The 16,114-nt window shown below is 38.6% G+C and overlaps 1 protein-coding gene across 3 annotated transcripts; it reads right to left on the minus strand.

Moving 5' to 3' along the window:
* Positions 1-6,157: 6,157 nt before the first annotated feature.
* LOC121320080 (E3 ubiquitin-protein ligase Mdm2-like) lies at positions 6,158-15,243 on the minus strand. 3 transcript variants are annotated; one of them, XM_041258261.1, is made up of 11 exons: positions 15,181-15,243; positions 13,472-13,545; positions 13,303-13,377; positions 12,461-12,594; positions 11,641-11,690; positions 11,436-11,494; positions 10,504-10,591; positions 9,212-9,390; positions 8,766-8,927; positions 8,608-8,676; positions 6,158-8,444 (listed from the first exon to the last, which is right to left on the minus strand). In XM_041258261.1, the coding sequence occupies exons 2-11, from the start codon at positions 13,535-13,537 to the stop codon at positions 7,878-7,880; spliced, it is 1,449 nt and encodes a 482-aa protein (XP_041114195.1). In that variant the 5' UTR covers positions 13,538-13,545; positions 15,181-15,243; the 3' UTR covers positions 6,158-7,877. The 3 variants fall into 3 exon arrangements, with proteins under 3 accessions (XP_041114195.1, XP_041114194.1, XP_041114193.1); XM_041258260.1 differs by having other exon boundaries at positions 14,941-15,228; XM_041258259.1 differs by lacking the exon at positions 15,181-15,243 and adding an exon at positions 13,776-14,927.
* Between the last annotated feature and the right edge of the window lie 871 nt (positions 15,244-16,114).

Below are 16,114 nucleotides of genomic sequence, written 5' to 3' on the forward strand. Positions count from 1 at the left end.
GCAAAAGCATTCCAGCCCTCAGATTAATCGTTCCCCTCTCCCTCTCAACACAAAAGAAAAGGGAAAAGTTCACACTGAGTTTACAACAGAGGGACATCAAGCCGCAAAGCTGCAGTCACAGTTCAGGCTTGACAAGCAGGCTCACCGTTTTATTTGTGTCGAGAGGGTGAGAGGAATGCTATTGCTTTAGGAAGACAAGATCATGTTCTGAACCAGAGAGACACTGCAAGAGAGATGTACCTCTGCATGAACTGTATCTTCAAATTTCTACTTCATTGTCTCTGTCTGTGTGGAGCTGCTCTTGGGTTCTGGTTGCCTGCCATAGATATATGTAACACAGGCTGGATCAGCCCCTGTGTCTTTATAGAAGTAAGAGCCAGCGCCCTCTAGTGATCTGCCACTCTGGATCAGGTTTCCTTCTGTTTTGATGGAAATACACACCAGTTTGGCAGTTGCCGCTGTAGTTTACTAATATAGACACTGGCTGATCTAGCCTTTATTACAAATGTCTAAAACTAGAACAGGAGAGCAGTTCATAATCTCCTAGTCAAAGCAGCTTAACACACAGTTGCATATGCATACTGTATTTAAAAAGAACGATAAGGAGCTGCATTTTACACAACCCATGAAGAAATCATATCCAGACTGAACTTCACAGCAGATTTTTTTCTTCAAGACCTTCTTATCTCTGCTTTTCATACGTGCAATTCCTCGTTAGCTCTGACCCCTCGCTTTCAAAAAGCCAAAGTGGTGAACAGGAAAGCCAAGCTGCATTTAAACTGCAATCAGATGACATGCTATGAAATGAAAAGATATGCAATACCCTTGATTTTCACCTTTCAGGGCAGGCTATTAAACTGTTCAATTTGACTTGACTTGTAATAACAGCAAGGTTTCTGAATGCTTTTAAAATCGGGAGCCGTCTGAGTCCATGTTGAAACCCTCAATTATTTCAGAACCTAAATAAAAAAACAGCTTATTAACATTACTGGCTCTGCTTTTATTGTGCCGCTGAGAGTCTCTTGGTTGTGTGCATGCATTTCATTGTCAGATCTGGTTTTCTCTGATGACATGGTTTTGTTACAGTTTAGTTTAGATATGCTAGGGGTTATTGTACAGTTTGTAGGCTGAGTGTTAACATGGAACCCTCGCTCTGTTAACTGTATTATGAGCTGTTAGTTTAGATATGCTAGGGGTTATTGTACAGTTTGTAGGCTGAGTGTTAACATGGAACCCTCGCTCTGTTAACTGTATTATGAGCTGTTAGTTTAGATATGCTAGGGGTTATTGTACAGTTTGTAGGCTGAGTGTTAACATGGAACCCTCACTCTGTTAACTGTATTATGAGCTGTTAGTTTAGATGTTCTAGGGGTTATTATACAGTTTGTAGGCTGAGTGTTAACATGGAACCCTCACTCTGTTAACTGTATTATGAGCTGTTAGTTTAGATGTTCTAGGGGTTATTGTACAGTTTGTAGGCTGAGTGTTATGGAACCCTCACTCTGTTAACTGTATTATGAGCTGTTAGTTTAGATGTGCTAGGGGTTATTGTACAGTTTGTAGGCTGAGTGTTAACATGGAACCCTCACTCTGTTAACTGTATTATGAGCTGTTAGTTTAGATGTGCTAGGGGTTATTGTACAGTTTGTAGGCTGAGTGTTAATATGGAACCCTCACTCTGTTAACTGTGTTATGAGCTGTTAGTTTAGATGTTCTAGGGGTTATTGTACAGTTTGTAGGCCGAGTGTTAACATGGAACCCTCACTCTGTTAACTGTATTATGAGCTGTTAGTTTAGATGTTCTAGGGGTTATTATACAGTTTGTAGGCTGAGTGTTAACATGGAACCCTCACTCTGTTAACTGTATTATGAGCTGTTAGTTTAGATGTGCTAGGGGTTATTGTACAGTTTGTAGGCTGAGTGTTAATATGGAACCCTCACTCTGTTAACTGTGTTATGAGCTGTTAGTTTAGATGTTCTAGGGGTTATTGTACAGTTTGTAGGCCGAGTGTTAACATGGAACCCTCACTCTGTTAACTGTATTATGAGCTGTTAGTTTAGATGTTCTAGGGGTTATTATACAGTTTGTAGGCTGAGTGTTAACATGGAACCCTCACTCTGTTAACTGTATTATGAGCTGTTAGTTTAGATGTTCTAGGGGTTATTATACAGTTTGTAGGCTGAGTGTTAACATGGAACCCTCACTCTGTTAACTGTATTATGAGCTGTTAGTTTAGATGTTCTAGGGGTTATTGTACAGTTTGTAGGCCGAGTGTTAACATGGAACCCTCACTCTGTTAACTGTATTATGAGCTGTTAGTTTAGATGTTCTAGGGGTTATTATACAGTTTGTAGGCTGAGTGTTAACATGGAACCCTCACTCTGTTAACTGTATTATGAGCTGTTAGTTTAGATGTGCTAGGGGTTATACAGTTTTTAGGCTGACAATTGTTTGTTTTTTGTGGGCCCTACTTATCCTGGATTATTTTCTCAGACGCATGAATAAAAAAACTGATATAGTTGAAACCATTGTGAAAGACTTGAGAAGTCTGGCTGAAGTTGTACCCAGTCTGTTATTGCAATAACAAATTCTGTCAGGAAAAGTAAATAATATCTATGCCTACCGTTAAAACCATAAAGCACAATGACTGGTCACTTGTTAGTTGTGTGGTGCATGTCGTAAGAGTAAATAAGACTGCTGTCTTTACCACAAGAATCCTGTTGGGAACTTGCCATTAGGTGACTGCCACAAAACTAATTATTATTAAGGGATCATGATGAATAGGAATTACGACTTTCATTAATCTGCAGCTTAATTAACCTTGTTTTTCAGCCCAATGAAATACTGTACATGTAAAGTTTGTGCATTTTGTTATTTCCAGTCAAAGCAATCAAGCTCCCTACTTTTACCAGCAGGTGAGCACGAGTGTGCCCTCTTGTGTTTGTGCAGTCTCTGCATGCTTCTCCGTTCCTCCCAGCTTCTACACAGCCAGGTCTGCAGATCCAAGCATCTTTTCTTCAAGAATCATTTCAGAGGCTACAATACAGTGTGATAGCAGCCAGTAATTAAAGGCATCATTTCAGGTAGTAATTCAAGTACAGTACTGTAGTAGCAACTTTGTGACACACTCAGCCAGGGGAATCCTGGTCGTTTTGGTACTATGCTGTATGTTAATGTTAAACACTTCTTTTGTGGTGCATTATTGTAATGTGTTATCTAAAAGCTATTCTTTCAGTGTGGAAATGTACACCGTTCAAAACATCGATACACATTCTTACAGAAGAAATGAAGGTTTACTTTGTCACTCCTGCTTACTGTTAAAGTCTGCCCCCTGGTGGGAAAGTTTGGCTATTGAGGTTCTGGATATATTATACATTATGTATAAAATTACATTAAGGCAGATATTACATTATTTGATAAGTTATTACATTATCCGGTGATTATTACATTATAGGCAAATTATTACAATAGAGGATTACTACATTATCGGTTAATTACATTAATGGTTGTTACATACAGTCAGTAAATACGAATGATGTATCTCAATAGAATGTTTACGGCACCAGCTTGCACATGGATCATTGAAAGTCCCCAAACTGCTTTCAACTACTGTAAAACAGGATTTTTTTTGCGGCAATTTAATTTCACTAATGGCCTTCAAAGTAAATTTTCGCTGCAATAAACGCTAGCGCTTCTTTTTCTTCTAATGTACGTGTTGGAAAACATGGATCGAGAATTGATTAGGGGTTTGCTACGCATGTGGACTGGCAGAGCTATACTGGTGTTCTTTTCTGAAGAGAGACTAATATTGCAGATAGCAGACTTTGGTTCAAATTGCATGTACTGCTAACCATTGATAGAGACGTTGCGTCTACAAACTCTTGCCCAACAATGACTGCAAGCTAACGAGATAACAATGCTGTGGACTAGAAGGGAACAGAGTCTAAAGACTTCAGAGAGATCAAAAGAGATAATCCCACTGGCACCAAAGGGGGTCGCAAGGAGATAACAAAAGGCAGATGTATGGACCTTTTGTCTCCAGGAGTGTGAAGAATGCACTGAGTTCAGAGGTTGTCACACTGGACTACACACACAGACACACACAATAAATTAAATTACCTTGACCATTGGTTAAGTGTCAGAGAAAGGGGAGGTGGACCATCTATACAGAAGGGTATTTAATGTCATGCAAACATTGTAATGTTGAGTATTGTGTTTGTCCTGTACCTGGGACCAGACTCCCTGCATATTTCAATAAACCTGGCAACTGATTGAAGAAAAGGACTCTGTGCATTTTCTTGAATCTACTTACTCATCATCTATTTTCTGTAAGTTACTTCAGTACGGCAAATGTATGAATAATATTTCACAGCACATTAATTTGGTGGAATTTTAATAAACGTGAAATTAGCAAACATTTCTTGCTCGTAAAAATTTCTTGTTTTACAGTACTTCAGATCTCGCAATATTCTTTATTAGCAGATTTATGGCATAAAATAAAGCATTACCAGACTTACATTTGAGTCATTAGTTAGCCTCGCAACTTATGAGCCTGTTTGGGTGTGATTTTCCCTTAACTGCAGTTGTGCGTGTCAAGCAATGCATCCAAATCTCACACTTCCAAGTAAAATAAGCATCTTAGGATGACTGGTGAAATTCAACAGATGCATTTTTGATAAAGCCTCCAATACACGTACATTCTGCACCTCCACCCCCGGAATAGATTTTTAATAAGATCATGCATTCTTAAGGTTTGCTTTGCCCATTTTTACACATACAATGCCATCCCACTGTCCCACTCAAAACAAGAACCGATTGATAGAAACGAACTAAAGCGTCAGGTACAGGTAGTCCTGAATTCTAACCCATTCCTTTAACACACTCAATCAGCAAATATACAGCACTGTAGTGAATCCTAACCCATTCCTTTAACACACCTAATCAGAAAATATATAGCACTGTGGCACTGGAGAGAATCCTAACCCATTCCTTTAACACACCCAATCAGAAAATATACAGCACTGTAGCACTGGAGAGAATCCTAACCCATTCATTTAACACACTCAATGGGAAAATATACAGCACTGTAGCACTGGAGAGAATCCTAACCCATTCATTTAACACACTCAATGGGAAAGTATACAGCACTGTAGCACTGGAGAGAATCCTAACCCATTCATTTAACACACTCAATGGGAAAGTATACAGCACTGTAGCACTGGAGAGAATCCTAACCCATTCATTTAACACACTCAATGGGAAAGTATACAGCACTGTAGCACTGGAGAGAATCCTAACCCATTCATTTAACACACTCAATGGGAAAGTATACAGCACTGTAGCACTGGAGAGAATCCTAACCCATTCATTTAACACACTCAATGGGAAAGTATACAGCACTGTAGCACTGGAGAGAATCCTAACCCATTCATTTAACACACTCAATGGGAAAGTATACAGCACTGTAGCACTGGAGAGAATCCTAACCCATTCATTTAACACACTCAATGGGAAAGTATACAGCTGTAGTGGACAAACATTTCGACAACAATCTTCATGAATTTATTACAAATGGTTCCAATACCGATGATCACAATAAGTAAACAGAATGTTCTACTAAAGTGCAACAAACCCCAAACCCCACTTGTGTCTCAAAGCAAAAATAAAATCCAAGTTTACACTTGTTAATTGACTTATTTTATTATTATTACTTTTTTTGTTAAAACGATTTAAATTAAGAAGACAGAATTCCACTCACTATACCCAAAACAAACACTGCAGAACACCTAGTATATAGAGCCATGAATTCCAAGCCATCAGTATGTACAGGAGCCTTTCCTGTTATTTGAGTATTGTGAAATATTTAGACTTTTAATCCAATACAAAATACAAATTATAATTGTTTGCAATGCTCCTTCTACATGGGATATGAAGGCAGAAATGTACATAAACAGAAGGCTACCATTAGGGGAAGAACATCTAAAAAAAAAAACATATCATTGAAGTAATTAATTTATTTTGAGAACTATTAGCCAAGTTATTAATGTTGTACAGTAACTGTAGCTTTAAATTGAATCTAGATCGGATATATATATATATATATATTATATATATATATTCTTTATACTAAAATTGACTCAGTGTTTAAGTTTTATACTTAATTTAAAACACTTTGTTTTTGTCAAAGTTCATGTTATTTTGTAAATCAGATTGCATTATATTAAGTACTGTTCTAGGGGTTTTTAACAACAGATTTAACAGGCACTCTGGGAGCCTGCAGCTTTCTAGATTAATAGCTTAGCTACAATACCCACTGCCATGGAGGGGTAACTGATATACTGCAGTTCAATATCTGGGCAGAAAAAAGCTTTACAAAGAAACTCGATTACTCTATATATATTTCTAATCCTTAAAAAATATATTCTTAGAAACGCTTTGACACTTTAAATTCACATAAATCTAAATACGTTTGCATCAAATACAAACTTGATGCATTTTAACTGCATAACCACAACAAAACTACTGTATTTAACATATTTACAAGTTTTAAATTCAGTTATTCTAATTATCCAAGGGCCATCTGAAAAGCATAGATCATACTATACCTAAATAATAAATTATGTAAGTAATACATTTAATGTGCCATTCAAACAACATATGAACACAAATAATAAATTAAATCAGTGAAATTGTAAACCAACTTCAAAACAATAGTTAAAACTCACCACCTTAGGCAGGTATTCTTCAAATGTGTCACAAATAATTTGAAAGTAAACACTTGTAAAGGCCTTACTTGTTCTCACACCTTGAACTGATCTTCTGACGACCCTTTCCTTTTCCCTGACAGCACTACTGTGCACGCTGACTCCTCAAACATCACTGTGCACACTTTATGGAACTCTAGAACTTGGATGTCAGCAGGCATTCCGGGATCTCCAGTAGTGGGAATTGCTTGTCTCTCTTTCAGTTCATTCCAACCAAGTTATTTAACTGAACTCCTAGCTTTAGAAGCAATTAAAATAGTTGGGGGCCGCTTCCCAAAAGCTACTTTAACCAAACCTATACTGAAGAGAGCCCCAGCCCTCAGTTTCCAGTGGTTCCGGAACTTGTACTGATGACAATGGAGGATAAGAATCGGGATAAGACAATAGTGTATGGCTGCTTTAAAAAGAACAGTTTATTTGAATCTTCAGAAACGTAGCACTTAGTCATGGTTGTAGATTTCAACCAAAATTGACTAAACTTGTTCCTCCACCATTATACCCTTGAGTGAACCAAATGGATGCTTGTGAGAATCTTGAGAGGTTTTGGGAAATACACAGGAAGATAGTTCAGAAGCAGAATGATCTTAGTGTCACCAGTACTGCTGTTACAGGGAAGCGCCCCCCAGGTCAAAGCAAGGCTGTGGACTGTTCAGTTCAATAACTAAAAATATGGATGGTAGGTTCTGGAATGGAACTGAATTGAACGAAAGAGCCATAAATGAGAACCACTGATCATAGCTATCAGAACTGCTTTACGAATTTGCAGGTTGAGGCATGTTCTCTAAAGGCACATTTTAGAATGGTCCCCGACTTCAAGTATTCTCAATAGTGTATACATGCAGAGAAATGCAATACCACTTTCACAAAATAATGACATTTACATGTTACCATAAACAATCATTGGTCCAAAACCACAGCGATATTAAAATTGAGATCTCAACCTGTCAAAAAGGCATCTACGTTGTTAACAATACAATTTTCCTAAAATATTTAAATTTTAGAAGAAAAATATGCATTTAAAAAACAACAGACAACAATTACCTTCAAACATATGCATATAATTCTAATAATATTTGTTTATATTAAAATAGCAATCTTTACTGTGCATGCTCTCAGCTAAAGTAGGTTAACACCACCATCTGTATTGGCTGTCTGCAGACTGGGCATAACTTATTACGCTTCTTGAGCTTCTTGGCGCAGGTGTAGCATGCCATGAGGTGACCCGTCTTGCCGTGAACGATGCAGCCGTTTTTGGGCCGGCTCTGGCAGATCACGCAGGGCTCCAAGCTGCTCTGGGGGAGGCAGGGCTCCAGACTGATCTCCCTCTCCAGCTCTGGGGTCTCCTCTTGGCTGTTACTGGTGCTCGAGGTGGATGGCAGCGAGGACAAGGTCTCCTGAGATTTGGAAGCAGACGTTGCGCAATCCTCCAAGGAGCAAACATCTTTGCTTTTGTTCACGTCCAACGTCGATCCGCAAGAGGGATCTGAAATGATTCTCTTGCCGTCTGGAACATCAATGCCTTCCTCTAGACCTCGCTTGTCCAGGGCAGCTGACTTTGCGTTCCAGGATTTGGGATTGTTGAATTCTGGAAACCAGTCTTTACGGAGTGACCAACATCTATGACATCGGCCCGGAAGAGGTGGGTTGAGTTCGTCACACTTTGAGCACTTCCAGTAATCCTAAAAATAAAAAAGGAACGTTTGCAATGAATATAGTCTCTGCCAAGGATATAAAAGATACTTTACAGGTGCCATGAAAATGTACTTGCACCACTCGAACACCCCCGTTATCACTGGAAGCAACTGATAACATCCTGGTGTCACTTTCAACATGACAACTTACCGCTTCTGAAATTTCTGTGTCCTCATCAAAGGAGTCATCTTCAGCCTCGAAGATGGTGACTTCGTAAACCTGTGAAAGATACACTGGTTTGAGTTTCATCTTTCCCAATGTCATGCTGGGTAATGCCCGATTACTGCTGTACTGAAAAGACGTAAAACCTCGTCATCTTCATCAGTCAGCTCCTGTGCCTCTTCGTTCTGACTGTAAGTATCCGAGTGAACAGATTCCACTTCAAACTCCACGCTGAAATGGTCCGAGTCGGAATCTTGGCTGAACCAAGTTTCGTCCGAGTCTTCACTGCCGGAAACAATGTCAGCTTCCTACAAGATAACAGAGAAGATTCTTTCAAAACTGCATTTAATTTTTTTTTCCTGGGGGGGAGGGGGTTCTTAAGATACCTTGCCATATAACCTGCAAAAAATATGTGAACCACTTGACTACTGGTACACAGAATCATACTGTCAAAGGGCTGGGATTGTTTAACAGAGCTGCAAGTGCATTATTGCGTTATTCCAGTTGGTTAACTGTTTTTCTTTCTTTTATTATTTCTTTATATAAATTGGCAATGAATAAATCCAAGATTACAATTTTCCACTTCACTTACAGGATTAGTGGGAGAATCCGAGGACGACTCACAGCTCCCGTGCCCCCGACGTAATCCGCCAATCACACACCAAGACAAGCTATCGTCAAAAGTAAGTGAGATGCTGTCAGATTTGTGCCTTTTCCTACGCTGCTCACTCTCCTCCTTCTCATCAATATCGTCATCTGCAGATGTGTTGTCTGTGAAGCAGATGTTGCAATGTTCATTGTTGCAAGCTTCCTATATGCACATTTCACACTTCCTTATCCTCCTACAGGGTTGACAATTTGTCCACTGTTTTTTTTAATTGAATTATACCAACACTCTGGTCTTGTGTATTCATATAATATACACATTTACCAGGTCACCATTAAGAACCTCTTAATGTCTGTTTATATCAGTGTGTTACTTGACTTAACCCTTTGCGGTCCTATGTGGGACCAGGTCCGACATTACAATTTTCCATTTCCAGTCCAATGTCAGACCCTGTCCCACAAAAAGACGTAAAGCACAGGTCTCTAGTCATTTTTTCTCCAGAAAAGCAGAGAAAACCTTTCAATGGCCGAGTGAGACCAATAAGAGCTGAATGAAACCGAAAAAAAAGGGCTTATCTCATAGCCCCATGCATTACAGAGATAACACGGATATAACAAAAAAGGTAGCTGCTTCTGCATCCAGCGCTCAAAAAATATCACAGACATTTGCAGAACTTTTTGAGATGTTATAGTAATAAAATAATGACTTGGATCACATTATTGAGGAGTTTGGTGATGAAACGAGTGATCAGGAGAGGATTTATCAGTATGCATGTCTATAAAGATGTGAAAACTACAGCAAACAAGGGGTGGGGCTTGGCTGTAGTTACAGTACTGAGTGTCCTTTTGCTATTCAATGCCTTTTAAACTTGTTTTACTCTGAAAAATTAAAATATTTTAAAACGGCGCGTGTGAAATAAACAGCGCGTGTGAAAATAAATTGGACCTGACGCGCCTGACAAGCGCTGAATAAATGGACTGCAAAGACTTAAGTATTGAAGTTAAGTTTCTGTTATGATGGGGAAGTTATTTTTTTTATGAATAAACACTTGCAAAACCAAAAAACTTAATGAATTCAATTTGAAAATTCAATACTAGACCACTGCATTCAACTTTACATAAGGGTCTAGGAAATTAGCCTCTTACGCTGGTTCTACTACCAATATCGCAAAAAAAAAAAAAAAAAAAGAATCTCTGTGATGCAGATAGGCCTGGTCACAAGCACAACCTGCTGATAAAGATTATATTATATAAAAATAAATCTCTACATGACCACACCAGATTCGTTACTTTTCCGACGTCTCCTTCCAGAGGTAGCTGGACTACATGCAGTACCATTCTCTTCATTGGAATCCATGCCTGATACCTAGAAGATATTTCATTAAAAATGTTTAGAAATGTGACTCCCTTTTTGCCAACAAAATACAGTAGAATCTACATGTTGTTGTAAACTGCAATACACCTTGCTTGTTTGCCTTGTCCTACACAGCCTTGGGAAACCACCTGGTCACACAGGACTGAACTCTGAAGAATAAGGTTTATCTACAAATACTGGTGTGGAACTGCTGGATCAGTGATACCCAAATGCCTTCAGGTCCATTCCAATCCAAGACTGTTCCAATCAAGTGTTAAATTACTTCACTGATCCTTAGCCATTGACTCAATCAATTAGTGAGCAAGAGTTGGAAACCACTATGTCAGATACATTATTGCAGCTAGTTAAAATGTAACATGATTTGCTGTTCTGGAATCTGAACTCCCAATAAAGCATAACTGGAATTTTCCACAAAGGAGCTAAAGGGACAGGGTGATCTTCTGTGGGGCTATTTGGTGCAGAGCAAAACATCACATGAGACCTTATGCACTGTTTGTGGATAAACATTTCTATATTCAATAAAACCAGACAAATGATTTAATGTTGTACTTCATGCTTTGGGTTATTTGTAAGTTACATCTAACAGATTTACAGACTTAATTCTTGTAATTTGAGAGGCACGGTAGGTTTTTCGTAATATGCACGTGGAAAAGGTATCACAGCATATATAGATAATGATTTTACCAATAAACAAATCAGATATTTAATTTGTTGAAACAAAAAAGTTTCACAGTTTTTGTCCAAATCCTGCACATCTGCAATTGTATTAAATACAATCAGAAAGAAAACTTACACAACTTATGCAAAATTACGAGCTTTAATGAAGAATTCTCACCTCTGGACCTCTATCTGTTTCACTCTGACACCTGGGTTCTGTTATGGCTATGTGGAGATCTGTAGGAACCAAACATAAAAGACAGAGAAAACATGAACCTAAAAATCATTCAATTTAACTAACATCAGCTTGTCAGTAGTAGCCCAGACCTTTAGACATGATATTTCTGAATAACAGCAAGTCAGAATTTTCTATGAATGCTTACCTGGATTTTTGACAGCTATCAGGTTTTTGGAGATCATTGCATACAATACCCTGGAAAACAAAAACATAAAACAACACGTTGACAAATGTTAACCCTTTGTAGTTCTGTGTGGGTCCAGGTCCAACGTTACAAATTTCCCTTTCCGGTTCAATGTCAGACCCTATCCGTCATCAAAAAGACGTCAAGCACAGGTCGTTTTTTCTCCGGAAAAAGCAGAGAAAATCTTTCAATGGTCCTCACCACAGAAAAAAAAAAAGACTGCTGCTTTTGGATCCAGCGCTCAGAGAATATCACAGACATTTGCTGAGCTTTTTGAGATGTTATAGTAATAAAATAATGACTTGGCTCACACTATTGAGGAGTTTGGTGATAAAATGAGTAACCAGCACAGGATTTATCAGTATGCACTACTATGAAGAGGTATGTGATAAATACAGCGAACAAGGGGTGGGGCTTGGATGGAGATGCAGTACTGAGTGTCCTGTTGATATATATAAACCTGTTTTACTGTGAAAAAAAGACTTACAGTGCGTGTAAAACAAACCGCGCATGTGAAAATAAACTGGACTTGATGCACCTTACAGGCGCTGAATAAATGCACTGCTAAGGGTTAAACAAGACATGCATTAAGCTTTGGACCTGAAAGCTGTGCCAAGTCACTCATGTCTGTAATCTGAGGAGCAGTAACTCCTTGTGTCAGCTAGAGGTCTCCCATGAACCACTTGGAATAAGTGGGCTCAACAGCATAAAGTACTTTGATCTTCGTGGCACTGTTTGGGAAACCAATAACAGACTTACATTGGTACGGCGTTACACGTACCGTGGCTCTTTCACAGAAAAGCTGTGTACTCCCAAAACGTCTCCTAGAAGATCACTAGAACAGTGGACTATGTGTTGCTGTTTCTTGTCATACAGCTCTTTATCCATGATGTATTGCCCCAGGTAAAACATAACCTAAAATGCAAATATAACAATAGAAATACAGTTTTAAAAGAAAACTACTAAAAAATGTGTTAATAAAGCACACTGTCATCCTAGTAAATGCACTGCAGTCTATTTTGTACCTTGGATGTGATATTAAAGGTCTCAAATGAAATGCCTGACACCCTTTTCAAACCTGCTTTCAGTCATCAGAGAAAAAAAATTAAAGGATACATGTTGGTGTCTATTTTCTGTAAAATTATTCAGAGTAAAAAAATACATATTTTCATTTTTACATAATTAAATTTTTTTTAAAAGTCAGTCTTAGACTGGTACTGCACAATACTTTGTGAAAAAACTATTACAAGGGATGCATCCCTTGTAATAGTATTTTCACAAAGTATTGTGCAGTACCAGTCTAAGACTGACTTTTAAAAAAAATTTAATTATGTAAAAATGAAAATATGTATTTTTTTAATCTGAATAATTTTTTCTTAGAGAGATACTTAAAGTAAATGTTATACATTTTAACAACCAACACATCTGCATATTATTGCAAATCAGAAACTAAAAAGATATTTGGAAGTGAAATATTTTGCAGTGCAAATTCACATAACCAACATAGCAAGGCTAAACATTCAATTTTGTCAGGCTCAGCCTGAGTTTGCGAGTCCCTGAGCTCCTGGTTTTCGGTCATTTTAATATATGCATGCTCCCCTCCTGTGCTACATCACTGCTCACCTCTTTCATTGTGAAAATGTCCTTTTCTGCACCGCCGCAGCGGAGCAATGAAAGCAGCTGCGCTTTCGGTTTCACCTGCAATCGAAACATGCAGAACTACATTAAACACCATGTCAAAAAACAAACAAAAAAAACACATATTCATGTGACATCAAACATCAAAACTTACCAGTTTTTCATTCTCTGGTGTATTTATCAGTGAATTGCTTAAGCAGTTTTCTGTTGAGGTTGCCATTGTGATACCTGTCAACAGAAAACAATAAAACAAATGCCAAAAAATATTTGCAGAAAACACACCATCCCTGCTAATTATACATCTGTCATGCAGTCACATTGTTAAACAGTTAATGCACACACAAATCACAAAATACACAGAACACTCCTGCGTTTTTTTAAAATTAAACTGTAAAATGCTGCATTGCATTTTTCAAAACAACAAAACATAATTTAATAATAAAAGCACAGATTGTTACCTTTAAAATTAGAACATACGATATACATAAATTACTCTGAACTGTACATAAAGTGCTTCTCCTATACGTTCCTTGGCAATGCAGACCTATTCCCTGCGTTTGCTCGGGTTTAAATAGCCGTGCTTGGACATGTCTGGGCTAGACTCTCCCTGCTGTTCTCTATATTGAATGCTGGGCTCTGGGAATTGGAGGTGTAACATGTTCCAACATGATTGGAGCCCGAGTGCTGACTCACTTATCACTGGAGCCGACACAGCAGCGCAGGAACTCGGTGGTGGAGAGGGACCGCTGGTGCAGCTACGATGTGCCCCGACATGCCCAAACATCACACGCGTAAAAATCGCAATATAACATCGTAATGGCTATGTTACTGCACAACACACCGCCCTCTATTATTACTAATCAAAATGGGCGTTAGCCTTCTGAAATTAATTGTAAAAAGCCACGTCCCTTTTTAAAGTAACAGCGTGCGATTTCTATCTAATTGACATTTAAATATTGATAGCTGGAGAATGTACTGGGAATCACTACATGCACTCGTCAATGTGATTCCATTACTTCCAGAAGTGATGAGAACTAGTTTCTGCACTCTGTTTTATTTAGTCACATTATTATCAAATTTCAGTGAGGTTTTGTTACCATACGTGAGACATTTTTGTTGCCTTTACTATATTTGTAGTCAAGTTGAACGAACTGCAAGTCAGTTTTCAAATCTTCACAGAAGTATTTACTCCACATATTGACCATTTATTGCATTCGCAAGATATAAAATATTTTTATCAGCCTGGTTTCTTTTTCATTCTACATCGCTAAACCCAAACAGTACACACGTTCACGAGTTGAGTTTATCTGCGATGGGTTTTTTTCTAATATAACAATAAACAATATTAAAACGTGTTTTAAATCCTATCACTAAATTATGAAAAAAGCTGAACTTGTGATTTATGTTAAGTGCCGATTCGTGTTAATATACATTCAAACAATAGCAAAAGCACGATTTGTTTACAACCTGTATCAGTTACTTCATATCTACAAATAATAGCGGCAAAATGTATTCAAAATATTGTTGACGTACATAAATGCTACGCGTTGCTGCCTTTAAAACGCCTGGCTTGTACATAAAAATAACTTAAAGGACTTGACAGTCGTCAGGGGTTTGTCTTACCTCAGCTTGCCGAGCTTCCCTGTCCCTGTCTGGCTTGTGTTCGCAGGAAAGCTCTAGCCTAATATTAGGCCTTCTTCGTGAGGCCTGTGGCGGTATAATTAGCTTAGCTTATAAATGTTAAACAATGCTCAAAACGGTCTGCTAAATCCTATCTGCTGTGAATGTGAAACGCGTAAAATATGCGTGTGTGTGTGTGTATATATATATATATAACAAACAAACAAAAACAAAACACAGTACCCCGAATTTTGAGTAACGAGATGAAAACCACTTTCACAAAGAAGCCGTTTCCTGGCTGGCGCTCCCTCTAGTGGCCGTAACAGAAACTTCACTTTCAGAGCTTCATTCAAGTGGACGAGGGGTGATTGATTTTTTGTATTCATTTTTAATAGTCTACAAATAAACAGTTGTCGTTATCATTTTCCATACAAATTATTACACACTGGGCATTCAAAATATGAGTATTATGTAAATAAGTTAAACAAATGTGTTAAATATCTTTTGCCCTTATATCACGCATACAAGTACATTCGTATTCTTTTCGTTTGGTACAAACTTCAACACTTCACCAGACCTGCATTTCACAGGCTATTGTAATAATGAGTTTGAAGCCTGCATGCGGCATTGTAATTTGTGACTTGTCCCCGTGTAATCAGTCATCTGTGGAAGTCGGGGAACGTCGTGAAGCGGCTGTGAATGGGCAGCTGTGTGCTTCACACGCTTTAGCGCTTCTGAACACCTGCTGCCTTCCGTTCACTAACTGTCCAAAACTAAAGCCCTGTCCCTGAAACACGAGCATGTCTCCCAGTGGTTACCTGTGTGTGTGTGTGTGTGTGTGTGTGTGTGTGTGTGTGTGTGTGTACCTAACATTTCACTGGTTAAGCGGATGCACGTGATCGACGTTGCTGTTCCAGAGACAACAGTCGCTTAGCAAAATCAGGACCTGCAGCAGGCCCCTGCAAACCATTACTTTCTACTGGCCCCTCAAGGCCGCTGCTTGCAGCTGGTTTAGGTCAGTTTAGCCCCCTAGTGTACACATTACAAGCACACAGCACCACCCTGAACTGCTGTGTGGCACAGATGTCAATCAATGTTTGAGAGGGAGGCCCAGGGCTGAAAAAACTTTACCCCCCCACACCTAGATGCAGCTCAGTTCAACAAGCAGCAGCAGCAG

The sequence above is a fragment of the Polyodon spathula genome, chromosome 8, assembly GCF_017654505.1.
Source record: "Polyodon spathula isolate WHYD16114869_AA chromosome 8, ASM1765450v1, whole genome shotgun sequence".
Taxonomy (NCBI): Eukaryota; Metazoa; Chordata; class Actinopteri; order Acipenseriformes; family Polyodontidae; genus Polyodon; species Polyodon spathula.